The sequence below is a fragment of the Pipistrellus hanaki genome, assembly GCF_964339955.1.
Source record: "Pipistrellus hanaki genome assembly, chromosome: 15".
Classification (NCBI taxonomy): domain Eukaryota; kingdom Metazoa; phylum Chordata; class Mammalia; order Chiroptera; family Vespertilionidae; genus Pipistrellus; species Pipistrellus hanaki.
In genome coordinates, this window is record NC_140517.1 from 17,062,775 (window position 1) to 17,083,357 (window position 20,583).

At 37.9% G+C, this 20,583-nt stretch overlaps 1 protein-coding gene across 2 annotated transcripts in view; it reads left to right on the forward strand.

The window, feature by feature from the left end:
* CNTNAP4 (contactin associated protein family member 4) overlaps positions 1-20,583 on the forward strand; it is a 235,965-nt gene that overhangs the window by 64,124 nt on the left and 151,258 nt on the right. Inside the window, exon 3 of one of the 2 annotated variants that reach the window (XM_084860693.1) lies at positions 6,589-6,779. In XM_084860693.1, coding sequence (XP_084716819.1) covers positions 6,589-6,779 — 191 coding nt within the window. Of the gene's footprint in view, positions 1-6,585; positions 6,780-20,583 lie in introns of both variants that reach the window. The other variant, XM_084860692.1, reaches the window with a different exon arrangement.

The following is a 20,583-nucleotide window of genomic DNA, read 5'->3' on the forward strand; positions in this document are numbered from 1 at the left end:
TAAACCAGGTTGGGGAAGGGTATGACTAGAGTAAGATTTGGGGGATGAATGAGAGTTTGGTTTGGAAAATGTTAATGGTATTAAGTAGGGAGTTGAATGTGTAAGGATGGGGTGCAGGGAAGAGGTGTGGATGGAGATATAAATTAGGGAATTATTGGCGTATATATAACTTTTAAATTTATGAAGTAGAGAGGTTACCCAGGGGCGGATGTGGAGAAGAAGCAGGATGAAGGACTGGTCCCTGGGCATCTCACCCTTAGGAGGTAATGAGAGAGAAAAGGAAGAACCAGCATTGGAGCCTGAGAAGAAGCAACCAATAAGCTGGACAGAAAATTAAGATGATGAGGGTTTTTTTGTGTGCCGAAGCTAAGTGAACAGAGTATATCCAGGCAATGGGAATAGTCAGAAGTACTGATGTCACTGACTGGAAGGAAGACTGAAATCTGACCATTCAATTTAGTAACGTGGCTCGTTGACACGAGCAGATGACTGGTGTGAAGTGAAAGGCTAATTGGAGTTGGCCTAGGAGAAAATGAATGAGAAAAATTGCAGAGAGTGAGGATGGACATCTTATTTGAAGAATTTTATATAATAAAATGCTAATATGCAAATTGACCGAAGAGCCAAACAACCGGTTGCTATGATGCACACTGACTACCAGAGGGCAGATGCTCAACGCAGGAGCTGCCCCCTGGTATTCAATGCACTCCCACAGGGGGTGCGCTGCTCAGCCAGAAGCCTGGCTCATGGCTGGCAAGTGCAGCTGCAGAGGTGGGAGCCTTTCACGCTGCTGCAGCAGTGCCAAGGCCCACTCCCCCTAAGCTGTCAGTCAGACATACCCCGAGGGCTCCATGACTGGGGTAGAGCACAGGCCCGACTGAGGAAACCCCCTCTCCCAGTGCACATATTTTGTGCACTGGGCCTCTAGTATTGATATAAAAAGCAGAAACATGTAGAGTGGGTTCAAGAGAAGCTTTATTTTTCTTTCTGACAGAATGCTTAAGCAGTATACATTGATGGGGATGATTCATTAAAAAGAAAAAAAAAATAATGAAGCCCGGGAGAGAGGAGCATTGGCAAAGCTGTGGCCCCAGGCAGGTTCCGCACACATGGAAGGAGCTGGTGCAGGGAGAAGGCACAGGGACACCGGGACGCTCAGGAGACACAGCTGGATTTGGGGGTGCTGACTGTGCCACCTCAACTTTTTCTCACTTCATCTCTCAGTCCTGCTTCCCTCTGTGCTGGCTTCGCCTAGCAGGCTTCCCACAGTGAGAGCTGCTACAGCTTGATTCTGGAATCCCGTGTTTTCAGCATTCACAGCAGAAAAGAGAATTTCTTTTCCAATTGTCCCAACAGAACCTTGGAATTGCCCCACCGGCCTGGCTCAGGCCACCTGTTTGGAACAAGCACGGTGACCAGGGGAGGGGTTGATGCCAAGACTCAGGAGTGCACGGGAGGAAAAACCAGCAATGCACCCGGCATCGATAGAGTTATGTTTTCTTCCGGCAAAAACAACTGTGCTGGCAAAAATACAAAGCAGTTAAAGGTTCCTAATGGTAGCTCGGGGACACAGCAGACCACTTAAGGGAGCCAGACCAATATTGGCACAGTGTTCTTTCCGTTTCCTTACATTATTGTAATTTAATGTCAAGATCAAAATGATCTGGGTGACCTTTAGACCCTTGGGGAAGGTTGAAATCACATATGGAAAAATAGTCATTATCTCAGAGGGAAACTTTTCTGTGACAATTTTAATAAAGCCAATTATTTTCTAGAAATGTAGATGCCCTAATGGTGGCGAGGATTGCATTCAACCATGTTCACTTGTGAAATTCAACCATGTTCACTTGTGTCCTTTTCGGCTCTAAGTCCTAACAAAGAAATACAGCTTCCCTTCCTGTGTAGTTCCTACCCTTACAAGGTTGAAAGACCCCATAACTCCTCACCTTCACTGATGACCAACAGGAATGGAGGTCATGTCATCTTTAATATTAGGAGGGGATAGAAAGGATTCTTTACTATATTTTAAGGCTTTAAGCAAGAATATTTTTCTTCAAATTTTCATTTTCACTTCCCTGAAATTGTAAGATCTGTCCCCATGACCACAAGTAAATATTGGTGATATCTGGCAAATGAGATATATGGGCCTGAAACATAATTCATCCAGCCAGTTATTTATAGTCAAATAACCCTGAGTAAATTATTTGGATATATTCATGGGATAAAATAGAGCACTGTATGATAATGATCACTGTATAATTATTTCAGGAGTAAAGAAAGGAAAAGGATATGATTTTTTAAATGAGATCCTTACACAGATTTAAATTGTTTTAAAAGTAATTCTTATCTACACTGAAATGATTTGTGTAATATTGAGAACATTTAATTTGCATAATATTGGGAAATTTTACTTAGCTTCTGTAAATCTTTTTTTTGAAGTTTTACTTGAAAAGAAGAGATGTTAAGACATTTCATCTCACTAGATAATCTAAATAATTAAGTTTAATATGGTACATAAAACTTCTGGTGGAGCACTTAACATAGAGTAGGCACTGGATCATCTTTATTCTGCTTTTCTTTCTTGACAGTTTACAGCAACATATATTCTAGAAGCAAGTTCCTTCTAGAGGAATCTGGTATTTAAAAGTGGTAGCTGACACTTTCATAAGAGATGCCTTGTTTTGTGGTCATCCAGTAACTAAGCTTTTTCAAAGCTCAGCTCTATTGTGGTCATAACTCTTTGTTTGGCGTCAGTAGCAATAATAATGGCTTTACAAGTCAAAAAGTAACAACTACCATATACGCTCATGCTTGCTGTGTGAGAGAGAAATCAATTGATAATATGTTTTTAAAAATTTAATGCTCATAGCAATACTGCAAGACTTATTTAAAAGTCTCATCAATGGGCAGGGTTTTTATTTTTAAACGTGAGTTTTCAGGCTATTTTATGAGGATTGAAGAAATTGTTTTTGTGGATTTTTTTTTTTGAAAATATTTATGAAACTTTATTATGTCAAATCTCAGTAGAGAGGCCAACACAAGGAGAAAAAGGAGGGTGGGATAAGGAAAGGGAGATGGTGATGTGGGGAAAAAATGAATGGAGGGGCAAGACTCTTGTTTTTGTTTGGTGGGACAAGTGCCTTTAACCAAGGGATAGATGAGCTTATGGAAATACGGTCTTTGGTCTCACAGGTATTTGTCTACTGTGATGTTGAATATATTGTTGTGTTAAAGGCATCATTGAAGACAAATAGTGCTTGGCTAGCAGCTGAAAAGTTTGGTTAATGAATAAAATAAAGATGCATTATTGTACTGTATTTTATAGTAATTCAGAGTTTAAAATTTGCTGGAGAAAGCCATTACTTTCTCCATAAAAAGAGTAACTGTAATAAATAATATGAAGGCTAGGTGGTTTGTCACTGGCCATACGGCTGGGGCAGTCTAACCGCAGCTGCAATCGGATCTTCAAGTCATGTCACTCATGCCCCTACCTGTCATCATAGGCTGGTACTCTGTCTCTATCTCTATCATTGCATTTTCTGTATCACTACTTGACACTTGTTTTAAAATTAAAAGGAGCTTAACACTCACACACTATGTGCATCTGCACAGCTCCACGGCTTAACTTCATGTAGGACTCCCTGGACTTCCTGTGGCCAACTTCTAACTTGGCAAAGCCTTGGAGCATCCGAATTTCCATTACTTAATTGGTGTACCTCCTTGAGGATAAAGCTTCATTTGCATATCCGTAGTCCCTTTTCAGCATTGGTGAGAAATTGAAATGTTCAAGGTGAATTAATCGCTAATGTTTCGAGTTGGCGGGTGCAGCTGTGACAGTGAGTGAAGCGGGAAGGGGGAGCGGTCAGGGAGAGGCTCCCCTTTCTCCTGGTGAGAAATGATGATCCAGCTTCATCTCTCTGAAATCACTCATTCTGTTTCCTCACTGCGCTCCTCTCCTGTGTTCATGTTTAAAATACTGGTCTGTAAAGGAGTGTCAGAAAGCCAGAGAAATATTACCTAATTCTTTATTTTAAAATGTGTCCTCATTATTAGCTTTAGACAATCACAGTGAACTAGAAAGAGCAAGAAGAAAAATAATTAGCGTTTTCTCCCAGGTATGTGTTGATATAGGTAACATTCCAAATGTAGAAATGTCCAGTTACGGTGATGGCAGGCTGGGGGCACATGCTTCATGCTGTACCATCTTTTTTTATGTGAATAAATGATAAAAATTCAGAGAGAGAGGCAATTGCATCAGGAAAAGGACCAAGGATGCTTTACTATCAAGCCCTAGAAGACTTTCCACTTCCCAATGCTTACTAGGCCCCGGGACAGAATAGTAAAGTTAGATAGGAGGGTCAAGGAAGCTACGCACTCCCATCATGTGCCCCCAACACTAATCACCCTGGAGACGGGTACTAGATAACTGGGGACAACCCATTGCTCTGTCGCCCCTTCCAATTAGCCAACCCACAGGCGCACATAAACCTTACCTAACCGCACCCATTAATTAGCTGTCCCCAACAGCTTCAACTTGTCACCCTTCCCATGGTGCATCTCCCTGCCTCGGCTCCAACCTTCTCTTCAAAGCGTTCTGCCTTTCGTCTATCAGAGTGTCAGTGTGTTGTGTCTGACGTCAAAATAATATTTAGCCCTCACTGGTTTGGCTCAGTGGATAGAGTGTGGGCCTGCAGGCTAAAGGGTCCCAGGTTTGATTCAAGCCAAGGGCACATGCCAGGGTTGCGGGTTAAATACCCCCCCTCCCCAGTAGGGGGCATGCAGGAGGCAACCAATCAATGGTTCTCTTTCATCATTGATGTTTCTGTCTCTCTATCCCACTTTCTTCCTCTCTGAAATCAATAAAAATATAATTTAAACAATAATTTTTAAATCTTATAAAACAACACAGATGTGTCCCTTCAGATCTCACAGTGGCGTGTGTTTTACCACAATGGCAAACATTTATTGGGCACCTCTTAGCACTAGAGTCTGTATGCCAGATTACCTGAAATGACATATATGTCACATTTAGTGCTTGGATAAAAACTGTGTTTCTGTTAATGCTAAACTCTATGTAAAATGTCAGACCTTATCAGAGTCTCAAGGTAGATGGTAAAATAATGGGGGAAAATAAACATGTATTAATGTTTCTATTGGAGTGTTATATAATAGGTGTTCCATTTTAATAGTATTGAATACTAGATAATTATGGATTCAAATATGTGTCAAACTCTATTTCAGGACATTGACAGTGATTATATAGTACCTACATAATCAGCAGTGTCAGTATTACTTAAGATAAATATATTCCCCAAATAAAGTATTATTATTTAAACTGAGGAATGAAACATCTTGAGACATATAGTAGTCACAACTATAATTTTCTTGTGTGCATTGGCTAAAACAAAACAGTGTTTTGTTCTACAGATATTTCCTTTACTATACAACAAACTTCCATTTTTTCACTTCTGAATGTTCAAGGACAACTTGCTCTTTGACCTTTTCCATGATTCTCCCCTCCACCACACCATCTTCTCTTCTCTCTTCCTAGAGAGGATATAACCAGTGGAGTATTGGTAAACTGGTTGGGGTGGGGACAAGTGCTGACTAACTGAGATTGGCAATTTCTGTGATTTAAAATACTCCAACCATGGCCAATTGTAAAGATAGCTACGTTTAACATTCTGCTTGCAAAATTCCTAAAAATTTAATGGTCTCTCACACATGGTTGCAAGCCACTTTCTACAGGATAGAACTCTCCATCATTTATTGTCCCCTGCACATGCCTCACCATTAACATTTTTCATGCTGTGTTTCAAACATGCATTAAAAATGTTTTTATTAATTTTGAGAGAGAGAGAAAAGAAGAGGGAGAGAAAGAGAAACATCGATGGGAGAGAACCATTGATTTGTGCCTCCTGTGCACTCTGCTGGGGATCGATCCAGTAATCCAGGCACGTGCCTTGGCCTGGAACCAAACTGCAACCTCTCAGTGCATGGGACAATGCTCAACCATTTGAACCACACTGGCCAGGGCTCAGACATGAATTTTACTGTTATTTCCTTATGTAAGACTATAAACACAGCGAGGTTGGAATAATTTCTTGACCATCTTTGTATTCCAGGTTTAATGGTGTACTTCTTACTCTAAGGATTCAACATGATCATATGTAGCTTTCTAGTTCGACCTTAGTGTGAAGGTCTTCCCCTTAAGTCCAGTTCTGAGCAAAGAAATTAAAGGCCAAATCATTACCCAGTAATGCATGTGAGCAGTAAACATGCTGTTTCCTACTGTTGGCATGAATGTCCACCTGTTAAATTAAGCACTTTAAATATTCATTGAGACCCCTAGTTCTTCACAATGACAGAAGGCTCTAATACCTAGAAATGAATATAATTGACATAGACTCCATTCACTTATAGTCTATGTTGCCCCACCATCACCTACATTTAGAAGTTTTATGCTTTGGATATTTGACTTTTTCAGTTTCATAGTAGAATTAAGTCTTACTAGCATTTTTTTCCCCCACTAACAGATTTTTAACTAATGTTTTGGGGGCCAATTTTTTTCTATTTTCACAAAAGGAGCTGGTGGCTGGTCTCCACTTGTGTCAAACAAATACCAGTGGCTACAGATTGACCTCGGAGAGAGGATGGAGATCACTGCCGTGGCCACTCAAGGCGGATATGGGAGCTCCAACTGGGTGACCAGCTACCTCCTGATGTTCAGCGACAGCGGCAGGAACTGGAAGCAGTACCGACAGGAGGACAGCATCTGGGTATGTGTCTCCACAGAATCCATAGTCTCTCAGGGAAAGAGTACGGTCCACCTGCATGCTGCTTACAAATCTCTTAACTTACAGCGAGAAACAGAATCTTTAGAATTACTTAGAAAATGTCTTTCAAGAGAAAATACAGTAATACTTATTTTCTAATACATTTTCTGATCTAATTTGTGAAACTACTGAACTTAAATTTATTTCACAGGGTCCTCAGAAATTGAAAAAAATCTGATTAGTCCACTAAATAGTGTGAAAGTCTAAGAAATAAAACATGTATAAAATATTTGTTTTTTCAATAATTTTGTACTTTTTAAAAGGTTGGTCAAAAGAATTTATCTCTTTTATTTCCTCTGATGACTGAGATTTCTGAATTAAATCCCCAGTAAATGGAGGTTTTTATAGATGATATTCGGAATACTTATACATTTTGTATATACATATTTATATGATTTATATATAAACCATTCTCTAGTGTTTTTAAAGTGGGTAAGTGTGTAAAATGATGTGTTTTGTGGACAGTGGCACAGTTCCTATAAGAGAGAGATGGACAAGGAGGCAGTGTGTAAAAATGTGGGTGGTATTTATAGTTGACTGATTGTATATAAATGCCGTGGAAGAGGGAAGCTAAAGGAAGTTTGCTTGGTGGTGGAGTGAGGACTTCTTTTTGGTGTATAAAAACTTTGATATGGATCTTATAATGAATAGGGACAACATACAGCAATCAAAGAGCTATATTTTCTTCCTCTGGCTGAGCTGCCAGAACCAGGGAAAATGAGTAACTTAATGAAGCATCATTCTTAGCACACAGATAATTTGGAAACCTATTTGGGCACAGAATGATAATATTCTTTGATCAGTCAACTGCCTTTTTTTTATTTTATTTTATTTTTTTTGAAACTTCCCAGAATTCCTTTATACATTATAAACGCACTGAAAAAATGGCCTATGATTCACTCACCTCTGTATCTCTGAAGCACTTGGTGGCCATTCCTAGCATTTTACTGATATGAATTGAATTGAGAAGTAGCCCTATTCTTTCTCTAGAGAGAATAGCAGTTGGGCTGGAAGAAGTTGCTTGTTAGCATTTTTGAGAAAAGCTGCCTTAAAAACTAAAGCAGGTTGAAGTTGTGTATAGGAGCGAGAATAACTGGATGTTACGGTTGAATTAATTCCATGAAAACTATTCAAACTAGGGGTAAAATAAACAGTAATTATGATCCAATAACAATGAAAGCTTAATGAGGTATTTATTTTAACTAGGAGTTTGAATTTTTTTTTTTTTACTCTTTTTCTCAATTGAGCATTGGATTTTAAACTAGATAAGGAGTGGCAAATTCATGATAATATTTAGCTGTGTTAAGTAAAATGTATGCTTTCACATTTTTAAAGATGGTAGATCAACCATGAAAATAGTTTTGCCATTCCTCAAGCTTGGGAAATGCCAAATCGAGACAGTGCCATTTGCCTTTTTTGGTTACTCCTATTAAAGGTGAGGTGTTGAGGATGACGTAGTGGCACAAATAATACCCTTACTGATCCAAACCAATCAATGTAAAGACAAATGGCATCTAGCACAATTACCGGTCAAGGTAATATTATTTTTTAGTATGTACTGTCTTTACCTTTTGAGTGTGAGCACACTGAAAATAGAGGCTGTACCTTCTCACCTTTCATCTCAGCATCATTTCCTAAATCCTACCTGCACCTGGCATGTTGCAGGAAAATACTGTATGTTCTGATGGATGAATGCACAAAGGAATGAATAAGTGAATGGTGAATAAATGAAATGCACTTTTTTTGGTAGGGTTCTTTTATGATCATAGTAACTGAAAGTGACTCCTCCTTATAGTACATTTACATTGCACCAGTTGAATATACTTAGAGGGAGGATGGTACATTTCTCTCTCCCCTATAAATTATGAACTTTTTACTTATGTGGGAGGGTTTATCTTTCTCAGTTTTGCATTTCTGGCATTCATCATCCAGTGTGGCACATGACTTTCGTTGAGTGAATTATGGGGGGAATAAAATGAATGAATGTATTTTAATACATTGATCTCCTAACATGTGCTTAACCATGTGCAAAATCCTGGGAGGTATTAAAAGAGCTCATGTTAATGTCAGGAAAGATAAAGCACATCAGAGCAAAACAAAAAATGATTCAGAGGAGCGCACAAATGTGAGGTACAGACTTCTAGAGGTTTGGAAATTGGCAGAATAGGGAGCTCACTGGGACTGAATTTGTCCGAAGAGCAGGGTTTACCATTGTATTGAAAGAAGCATTATGGCTTAAATTATGGAAGGATCAAGGAAACTATTCCATGAAGCTAGACAAGTGTAAACAGACCATGCACATTAGAGATATCCAGTTTCCCATATATTAACCCGTGAGACTGCTAGTCCAAGTGGACTGTCAGGTGGGGGAAGGTCTGGATAATCCTTTTGGATATGATAAAGAAAGCTTATGGATAGCTCTGAATGTCAAGATCAAAATTAAGACTCAGTACATCAGTGACCATGACCACACATAAAATAGGTTAGGCTCTGGTGTAGATAGCACCAACCCAAGTCCTCTGGGTGGGTTGCTGAGTTCTGTTCTCCTCCACACTCAGGCCCCGCTCTGGGGGAAGCACACTGCGTGTGTGAACCTGCTGTTTGCCAAAGCAGGATCAGGGAAAGTTGGTGACAGTCTCACCAGGATAACTCAGATCACTTCGATTGGGATTCTCTTTTTCCGCCAAAGAACAATTTTTAATTGAGGCACAGAGTAAAGAACGTAGCATTTTATAAATATGCATTCTCTTTTTTGTGTTTTTGCAGGTTTTGACTATTTTTTTTTCTAGATATTATGGGAGCAATACAAATTAAACAAAACATGCCAGTTTAATTTAAGAGCTTCCCAGTCTGCTCCAGATGATAAAAATAAATCCATGAAAGAGAGTTAGAAAACACATAAGGCATTACCCGAGTGTGTGGTGGAAGGAGAAGAAAAGATAACTGTTACAGATTTAGAAACACATAAAACAAGCCCATCAACATGGATTGAAATGCTGCAGGAAGGATGCCTCACTCTCTCATTTGATCCCATTTCAAGCACGGGTGAAAACAAAGACTTTTGTGTACCCAAAAGAATTAATAAAACACCCTTCTGCTTCTTCCAAATAATCTTTAAAAAGAAGGGCAGAATACCTTATTTATTATCATACAATTCATGTACATGTTTCATAGAACTGTTAACTTGACTGATACAATGATATTTTAAAAATTACACCTTAAAATATTTCTTCAGTAAAAGTTTTTAGTTCAGTGTTCCTCAGTATAATTTATACCAATGGCCCTACCAGATGGCATATAAATATTTTCCAAAAGCTCAGAAAATGCAAGCTACAAAAGTGTTGATAAATTGAAGACAAAATAAACACCCTCACCATCGATGTTCAAAAGACTTTTTAAAGTCAGTTTGTTGTAAAGGATTGAAAAAGCAAATGTAAGGTATAATTTTCACTCATCTAGAACAATTGCTGAAATTTCATGAAACTAGCATCTTGGAAATTATTTTAAGTAGGTCCACGTGTGCAGGCCCCTTATACTTTAAGACCAAACTGTTTACATTCTCTCTGGCACAGGCCCAAGATTCTTTCACACCATGGACTGTAAGGACGAGGAATGGGATGGCACCAACTTTATGAATTATTTAAGGAAATATGATAGTTATGCACAAGGATAGTTTAGTACTTTATTTAGATGGATTTCAATTGTATCTGATTTTTCAAACAAAAAACCTTTAGCATATTTCCAAAGTTAGTATGCTTTTGTTTTTTAATTAAAAGTGTCTAATGTCATTGTCTGGGTTTGGGTGGTGAAAGACATGAATCCCCTGTGACATAATCAATTGGATGGCAGTATCATCTGTCAGACGGTATTTATGTCATTGCTATCACTGCGAATGATTGACTTGTTAACTCTGCAAGCCACACAGGGCAGAAACACTACCTGCAAAGATGTTAACATGTATTTGTCTCTAGTCAAATAACACACTGTGGGGCGGGGGGTGGGGTGGGGTGGGGGTGGGGGAGGGGGCCCATTTAGTAGGAAACCAAATCGAATGAGCACAAATCAGCAAGGTGAAAGCAACCACACTACTTGACAGAGAAGGTACCTAGCAAACTAACTGTTTAGAGGTGTGCTGTGAGCTTGGTGCACTCCCACCTTCTGAGATGCATCTATCCTAGCCCTGTCCCTGTGGCGAGCCTTTTGTTGAGTGACCTCAACTACAATATTTGTGGTTGTTGTAAAGTACAACAGTACTAATGCCATGTACGTCACGGCAACTCATCAAGCTTAATGCAATGCAGTGCTTGCCTCAGTACTGGACAGATGCCTAGAGCATGCGTTAAGCTTCTTTTGCCTCCCCAGGGAATCTCCTATTTATATTTCTACTTAACCATGAGCTCTCCACCTTTGTGAAAATGAAAATGATTAACCTACTATTATGAGGTTAAAGGTGGCTGCGTTTGGGTTCTTAATGTGGAATCAATCATGAATCTAAACAGTTAGTTTACTAGGTACCTAGTTTGCTGATTTGTGCTCATTCGATTACATATTATGTCAGTCCCTTCTCATAAACTTCTTTGGACACCCATATGGGAACTTTATGTTGATATGTAATATACAACAAATATGTGAATGCCTATGAATTGTAGGTACACATTATAACTATAGAATAAATGATTATGCTGCTCCACATTCTTTAAATTGATCTGTCTCTAAGCAAGCAAGTTAAAAATTATTTGAAGAGAGTGAGTAGAGTTAGCAGTAAACTTGATTTGGTTCCTTCTTCAGAGTGCACACTTACATTCAAGATCATTTTCAAATCATCAACCAGAGAATAACATGTTTTAAAACCATTTTACAACTTGCGTCTCATATTTTACCATGTGACAGTTCAGTGACAACATCATCCCTTTTCTCTATTCCTCTTGTCATTCCTGTGATGTGATGTCACTGATGTCTACTTGTGGCTTTCTCATTCCCAGTCTCAGGAGGCTGCATTTGTAGTTCTTCTCTCTTAGAAGCAATTCTGTCCGTTTTGAAATGTTTTTATTCTTTAAGACCTAGACAACTATGTCTTCTAGGAAATAAATGCATTGATTCTCTTTCCTAGTTTTACATTTTAATTTCCAAATTTATCCAACGTATTTTAATCAGAGAAGTGGATAGAAAAATATATAAAGCTAGAAAGCAGGAGATAAGTTTTGGCATTAATACAATATAATTCTTAAAAATCTAAGAGATTCTTACTATTTGTTATTTTTCTGAAATAATTTTTTAAAAATCCTTACCTGAGGATATATTTTTATTGATTTTTGGAGAGAGAAGAGAGAGAAAGAAGCACGAGAGAGAGAGAGAGAGAGAGAGAGAGAGAGAGAGAGAGAGAGAGAGAAGCATGAGAGAGAGAGAGAAAGAGACAGAGAGACACACACACAGAATAGTGGGAGAAACATTAGTTGGTTGGCCCCGCATGCCCCCTGACCAGAGATTGAACCCAAACCCACAACCTTTTGGTGTATTGGATGATGCTCCAACCAACTGAGCCACATGGGTCAGGGCAAATCTTGCTATTTTTAAAAAAGATAATTCAATAATGTGAATAGCATTAAGGTGAAATTGTAAAATCAGTAATTTATCTTCCTACATTTAAATATAGAAGTAGACAATATAAAAGGAATATATGCTTCACTTATAATAGAACCAAGAATGAATAAATATCAAGAAATAAACTTAAAAGTAAATGAAAAAAGATATATGAAAATAGTATTTAGAATATTACTTAAGAACATAAAAGAAGACTTGGTTAAACGCAAGGACTTAGCTGTTTGGAAATAGAAAATAATATTATAAAGCTACATATTCTACCTACAATAATCCATAAAAGTGGAATTACCGTATTTTCTGGTGTATAAGATGACCCCCCCCCTAATTTTACAGTTAAAACATAGGTTTAGGCCTATATTCGCTGTATAAGACTACCCCCTACTTCTGAGGCACACCAGTTCTTTTTTTAATAGACCGCCTTTCTGACTCTGGCCAATCTGAGCAGGCTTTTTTTTTTTTGTTTCAAAAGTCGTCTTATACGCCGGAAAATACGGTATCCCTAATTTCCCAAATACTATGGTAGTATATGAGAAAATAGATAAGTTGGGGAAAATGACAGTGGTAAGAAGAATCTACACGTTAGGAAAATTTTCTAAATCTGTATTAATTAAAACATGATATGGCACATGAAAATATAGTGGAAGGAACAAAATAGAAAATCCATTACTAAGTCCAAATACACTTAAAGATTTGCCTAAGATATTGATAGTTATAGCATTGAAAGTATGTAAATTAGTCAATATGGAACTTGGTAAACTATAGCTTCTAGAAAATAACAGCATTTTAATAAAACATTTTAAATATATTTTATTGATTTTGTACAGAGAGGAAGGGAGAGAGATAGAGAGTTAGAAACATCGATGAGAGAGAGTCATCGATCAGTTGCCTCTTGCACACCCCCTACTGGGGATATGCCCGCAACCAAGGTACATGCCCTTGACCGGAATTGAACCCGGGTCCCTTCAGTCCCCAAGCCGACGCTCTATCCATTGAGCTAAACCGGTCCCGGCTAATAAAACATTTTATATCAAAATAAATTTCAGATGATTTGAGTACTTAAAAACAATACAGACATAGAAAAGTATTAAAATAAAACACAAGAGAATATATAGATAAAAATATATTAGAAGGGGCATGTCTTTCTAAGCAAGAGAACCAAACCCAGAAGAAAAGATGAAAAATTAGATAATTCTGGGAAAATGCTAGAGAAGAAAGTAGCATAACAACATTAAAGGAAGGAGTATAAATTGAAAAATGTTTTAGCCTATGTGATGGCCATGCCCACTTTGATTCACCAGCAGTGGTCTTAGATTAAGATCGGTATTCAGACTGACTATGACTGATAGTCATTCATCTGCAAGTTTACGTAGATATAAGAAGGGGAAAGGACAGGCAATAAACAGCATGTACAGCAATGGCATACTGGATGCTCAGTTATGCTGAACAGCTTCTATATATGCCAACACCTTGAATTGGGATAAACATGCTCACAACAGACAAGGCTGAGTGGGTGGGACTACCACAGATAGGGAGAGCCCTCAGCTCTAGGGTCCTTCCTTCCTTGCAAATGATGTAACTCCTTGGAGATAGGGGCCAACCCTGATCTCCAATGTACCTGCATCTTGTCAATCCCAGGTTACTTACCGAATACAGGGTATGTCGGTGGTTCCCAAATTTTACTACACATTTTAATTCTGATTCCCAGGCAGCATCCAAGCCAATTAAATAATATTTGGGATTTTAAAAAAATGGTCCCAGGTGATTTAACCTATGGGAACAATTGGATTACTCAATAAACAAACTTGACAACCAAGTAAGGATTCTTAGTTTGGTGGAAACAGAATCCCCCGATGATAATTCATCTTAGATCCAGCATAAATTATTTGAGTTTATGTTACAAGAAGGATTGACTAAAGATCTAGTCTAGGCAAAACAAAAGGCTATAAACCTGCTGTTAACTAATGCTAATTTCTTCAGCATTTAAAGCTATGCTATAGCTATGTAAAGTTACTTAAATTTAAAATCTTATTAATTAAAATGAAATGGAATTAAAAACCAAGTCCCTCAGTCATACTATCCACATTTTAAGTGCTCGGTAGCCACATTAAGCTAGTGGTTATTATATTAGCTCACTTCTGGGACATATCCAGCAGCACAGAAAATGCTATTAGTACATATACAAAGCATGTTTTTAAAGTAATATGAAAATTGAGTTTTATTTTGTTTAAAATATATACAGGCAGTTCAGAGAAAGGGAAACCTATTTAAATATGTAAAATTGTTCAACCTTATTCAATATTGAAGAAATTCACATTAAAATGAGTGTCAGGTAACACCTCCTGAAAGAATGAAACAAACATGAATCTTGGCACTACAGTGATAGTAAGACATAACTTTCCAGATTGTATATAAAAAATGAATGTCTTTTATTTTAATGGTTTTGTATTACTTGTAATGGATTTTCTTAAAAATGTTTAACTACTGCATCAAAACCATTGCATTATGGATCCTACTGTTTAACAGGAAGAAGATAAAAATGAATTTAAAGAAAAGCATTTTTAAAACAAGAAGAATGAACATTTACTAAATACTTCTTATATGCCAGGCACTATTCTACATGAATTATATGTATTTATTCAATTAACTTTCACAACCCAGTGAATTAGGTACTGTGATAATGAGCAGTTTGTATTGAAAAATGAGGAATAGTAAGGTTATTTTCCCAAGGCCATATAGCTAGTTGGGGCTTGGTTTTGATCCCCAAGAATATAGCTTAAAAGTATTCCCTATGTTCAAGTCTCTTGTGTTATGAAATCAACATTTTGAAGGAAAACTCAAATGATTCAAGACAGGTAAACACTGCCATGGGCATGGTGAGAAAGGCTCTTTCTAATTCTGCTGGTGGAATAATACAAAGGTCCAAACTCTATAGAAGGTAATGCATGTTTTTAGTATATTAAAGGAAGGGAGTCCAAAACAGTGTTAGTTAATGCTTGAAATCTCTCCAGATATATAATTTATACCAAAATCAACTGGAACAACTCCAGAGTTTATCCTGCAAGTGCACTTGCACTCTACAAAGGAAACATATGCCAAGATTTTTATTGCCTATAATAGCAAAATACTGTAACACTGATCTAATACTCCAGTAGTAGCTCGCTTGCTTAAGTTTATTTTATAATAGTACTTCCTCATCAATGGAATATTTTTTTTTGCCTTTTCATTTTATTTCTATTTTTAAAAAACTATTGTTGAAAGTATTACAGAAGTCCCCTTTCTGTCCCCCATTGACCCCTTCTAGGCTTCCCCTTCCCCGCCCACCTCCCCCATGCCTTCACCACCTCATTGTCTGTTTCCATGCATACAAGTTCTTTGGTTGATCTCTTCCCATTCCCCTACAATCCCCCACATTTCCTCTGAGATTCAACAGTCTGTTCCATGCTTCTCTGTCTCTGGATCTATTTTGCTCATCAGTTTATTTTGTTCACTAGATTCTACATTTGAGTGAGATCAAGTGATACTTGGCTTTCTCTGGCTGGCTTATTTCACTTTGGAATGATTTAGGGCCATCAAAAACATGATAAAAGAATATACTGGCCATTTCTGAGTGAATTTGCAGTGAGTTGTCATTTGGTACTAAAGAATGAATCATAAAGAGTGAAGAGGAAGAGATGAGGGGCAATGAATAGAATATGTTTATTTAATAAAAGCACAGGTAAACATTAGATTATATCAAATTTCTAATGGGATAAGAAACAAATGCAAATTAAAATGAGTGTCAGGTAACACTTCCTAAAAGATAACAGAAGAGAATGGAGAGGAAATAGTCCAATTATTGCATTTTTAAGAAAACAGGTAATGGTTATTTCCTACTTGTTATATGGCATTATCTTGTATAATTTATTGATAATAGAAAGTCTATGAGCATTATCAAAATGAATCCTCATATATTTATTTTATTAGTAATTTAAAACACATATTTATCCTTATACAATCCTTGATCATATTATTACAGAATAGAAAAACATCTTCATTCTGATAGTAAGTTGATCTTTGAGTCAGTGCCCAGCCAGAAAAGCAGAAATTACTCTGGGCGTCTGAAACTGGGAAGTCATCATAGGAAATTGGTTGCAGGCGATGGAAAAGTTGATCAGTCCAAGGTATGGGGGAGGATAGAGAAAGGGGAGGCAACTTAGAGCTCAGCAACAGCAAGACGATGCTGTAATTCCAAGAGCTGGATGGAAAATGAGAAGGTGGTGCTCTCAGAACTTAGAGCTGACATTGTTCAGTTCTAGGGCCATGGAAGGGGCTGCCCATTAGAGAATTATGAAAGCAAGGGATGCCCACGGGGAGCAGGAGCCTTGTAAACAACAGCTTCTACCTAAAGGGAGAAATATCCTGGTTTCACCCTTCCTTTAACCCACCAATCTCTCTTTAGGGCCCAGCTGGAGGCTTGCTAACCAGGCAGCCTCATCTATATCAATCAACCCTCCCTTGTCTCAGAACAGAACAGGGAAGCAAAGATATACATGGTTCTAAATGAAATAAGAAAATGATCAAGAGAGGCCTGAAAAGGCACATTACTAAAGACAAGTCACCTCTATGAGCTTCTTTTTATTTCACTCACAGAATGAGGGTGCAGGTAGAATCCAGGCACTTTCTGAGTGATTCCTTATCAGTTGTTCAATTGCATGCTTCCCCTTTAATTCACAAAGACTGTAGACCAATAGGATTTTAATACTGAAGAAATTAAAATTTAAGATAGTAAGTCCTGACGCTAAGTTTGTTAACTAGTGCCACATTTATAAAATTTTATATTTAGCTCTCTTCCCTTCTGCTAATATTCACGAGTATGCAAAGCTGGCAAAAATGGTATTTCAATACATTGAAAGGGGGGAATCCATGGTGAAGATGGAATCACTGGTTTAGGATCGTTTTTAAAAATACACCATCTACTCTAAAACAGTAGACTGATGTTTTCTTTAATAAATTATGGATTCAATCCTTTGTTGTTTACCAAAATATGTACTGTTGTTCCAAGTATAGATTTGCTTTCTATGCGCGAAAGATCGCATTTGCTTTATTCCTCATCAAACATTTTGCACATGAGTACCAAGGAGTTTTGCAGAGCACCAGGTAGAAGAGTATGTGTGTGGGTTCATACATTTCTGTTATTGCTTCCGGGGTGGGGCTATTACATGCATTTGGTGTACAAAAACCAGCAGGCTACTATATTTTATTGAAATGTTTTGCTTGGCTGGAAGACCTAATGGCTCAGTCCAACTCTACACCTGGCAGATTTTATTGACAGCTTCCTTGTGTACCACAGTTCCAATCTCAAATGCTTATAATCATCACTTTTAGGATAGTCACCAAGTTTCCTTATGGGTCGTACTCTTCGTTTATCTGACGCAGGCTTGCTAAGTATTCTTCAATGCATTGCTTTCAGCCAGGGCCTTCCAACCACTTATTCTCCAGTCCCCCGGCCCCATCCCTTCTCCAATATTCACCAACTTGTATCTGGGGTTTTTATCTCCAGAGACATCTTCAATAGCTGTTATTTCCCAGCAGTTTTTCTGGATTACTTTTCATAGTTTGTCATATATAACTTTAATTGGCTGCATTTCAAACCCATTCATGTATTTTTCATTTTGTTCCACTCTACTTATGTGTTTTCCTTTAGTCCAAATTATATACATGACATAAATAAATACCCAAATGCTGTTGGCTAAAATGCATAGTATGTGTACGGTCTCCATTAAAAAGTTTAATCATTTCTTAATTAAGGTTATGAATTCCTAGTAGATAGGAAGCATGCTTTCTGTGCTTTAGAATAGATATTAATAATGTCATAACAGTAAAAGAAAACACTTTTATGATTACTTCAAGTCCAAAATGCAATAACCTGGTGATATGTGTGCTGCTTTACAGTGTGGAGGTCTGTGTATGTCCTGAGATGAAGGCGCGCACCTGATATTTGGCATAAATTGTAAAAGAAAAACTCTTATCATAACAACCTTGAGCCATCTGGTGTTATCCATTCGTGTTCCCAATTGCCCTTAGGACTCATACCTCTAAGTTGGCATTGTCTAAGATCCTCCTCCCTCTATTGTTATCTGCGTTACTTACCCCTTTCAGAAATGTTCACAAAGGAAAATCCTTTGGGTGACTGAGAAGAGCCCTGTTATAGAAACGATTCAAGTGTGAGGGCATTTGTCCAGAAGTGGCTGTGAGTATGAAGGGAGGAAAGAAAACACAAAACAAAAATACTAGTAATCTTCCACAGAGCTCTGTCTATAAATCAGAGAGATGCAGTTCAAAAGAAAGCATATTTAATTTGTATTCTGCAAATGAAATTTTTATTTGGCTTTGAACTCCTGTCTTCCATTCTCCGTGTCTTATTGTTATTATTAATCTCTCGCACTGAAAGGTTGTCTTCCTTTTGGAGCCTTGAACATTTTAAGTACTTCATAATAGGGCTCTTTTTCAATATGAGAGAGAGGAGAGAAAAATTGCTGGAGCAGTGAAAGGGTCCTCAGGGAGCAATGGCTTTATTACAATATGTCAGAGTTTTCATGAGTTGGGGGTGGCCTGGGGAATATCATTTTCAGGGAAAAACTTGTATTTATTTTAGCAAGTTTGTGGAGAGTTGTAGAAAATTGTCCCAAGAGCTACAAAGCTATTATGGTAATAGTGGTTCCATCTTTACTCCCGAAATAACAAAAGGTTAAAAATATGATTTTACTATGCCACATTGGAAATAACTTTTCTATCCTTAGATCAGAATAAACACGTGAGTTAATTAAGCTCACAGTGATATTTGAGATCTGTTTTAAAATCTGCATGTCAACGATGATGAGTAAATACTGAAATGTCTCTAAATTGCAAAGGAATTGGTCTGTCAGTCTCCTTTTTTCATAAAATCAAATATTTTGGATACATGTACACACACATTGGATTTCCATATGGGCTACTCTCACTTTCTTAGTTTGTACTTTTAAATTCTTAGCCTTTTAATATTTAATCTGTCTGAGCTGAATAAAGTATATACTTGATTATAGCATAATTTAAAAAAAATTAACCAATAAGAAAGTACATTTTGTGTGATTAGAACAGATACACATTCAATATATGAAAATATATTGAATGTGTATGTGTATCCCTCGGTCTCACCCTACTTTGAACATTGCATGGAGCTTCACACTGGAGTCATTTGTGGCTTTTCATGGTGGACCACACCATAGAGCAATGGCTATCTCTCACCTCTACTCCAGGGAAAGTCCTTGTGAATCGGCCTCTCCTCTCTTTCCTTCCATTGAAACCCACCATTCCCAGATTTCTGGATTGGAAACAGTAACATGTTTGGATCTGATAATCAGGGTAGCAAACACCATCAGCACACTGTCTTGATTCCTGTATGCATGCTTTAGTGGCTTTCTGGAAACAATGGCCCTATTTCTCGTATCTGAACCTGGAGTGATTAGATTAGTTGGAATGTTAAATCAGGTCCAGTTCAAAGTACCAGAGCTACAGGACATGAAACGATTAGAGACTGTGGATGGCAGTTAAGGATGCCATCTCTGTTATCAGCTAGCATGCCTTCAGATGCAGGCTCCATGTCTTACAAGCTATGTGAACTGGGACAAGTTGCTTTTACCTTCCCTGCAAAGTGGGCATGACAATAATACATTCTTGAAAGACTGTGTATGTGAAAATTAAATGCAAAAGAAAATGAGGAGGATGAGGAAGAGAAGAGAAAGAGATGGAGAGAGAAAAGGAGGGAGGAAGGAAGGAAGCTTTGCAGAATGAAATGCAAATAAAATACCTTGTGCAACATTAACAACAGATCTGAGATTATGAGCAATCCAGGCAATAGGTACAGCAGGTGAGAATAAATGGCTGACTGAATGCAGTGGGTTTTGGAACGGAAGCATGATAAGGAGAAGGGGCGAGGAATGGCAAATCCTCTTCCCAGTAGTTTGGCTGTGTAGAGAAGGGGAATGGAATGGTGATAAAGAGACAGGGTGAGTGATGCATAGACAGATGGAGGATTTATAAGTGGAGAGACTTAAGCAGGATCATAACCTGAGTGGTTAAGTCCTTTGAGGTCCAGAGATTGAACATGAAGGTGATTCTAGAGTAGGCG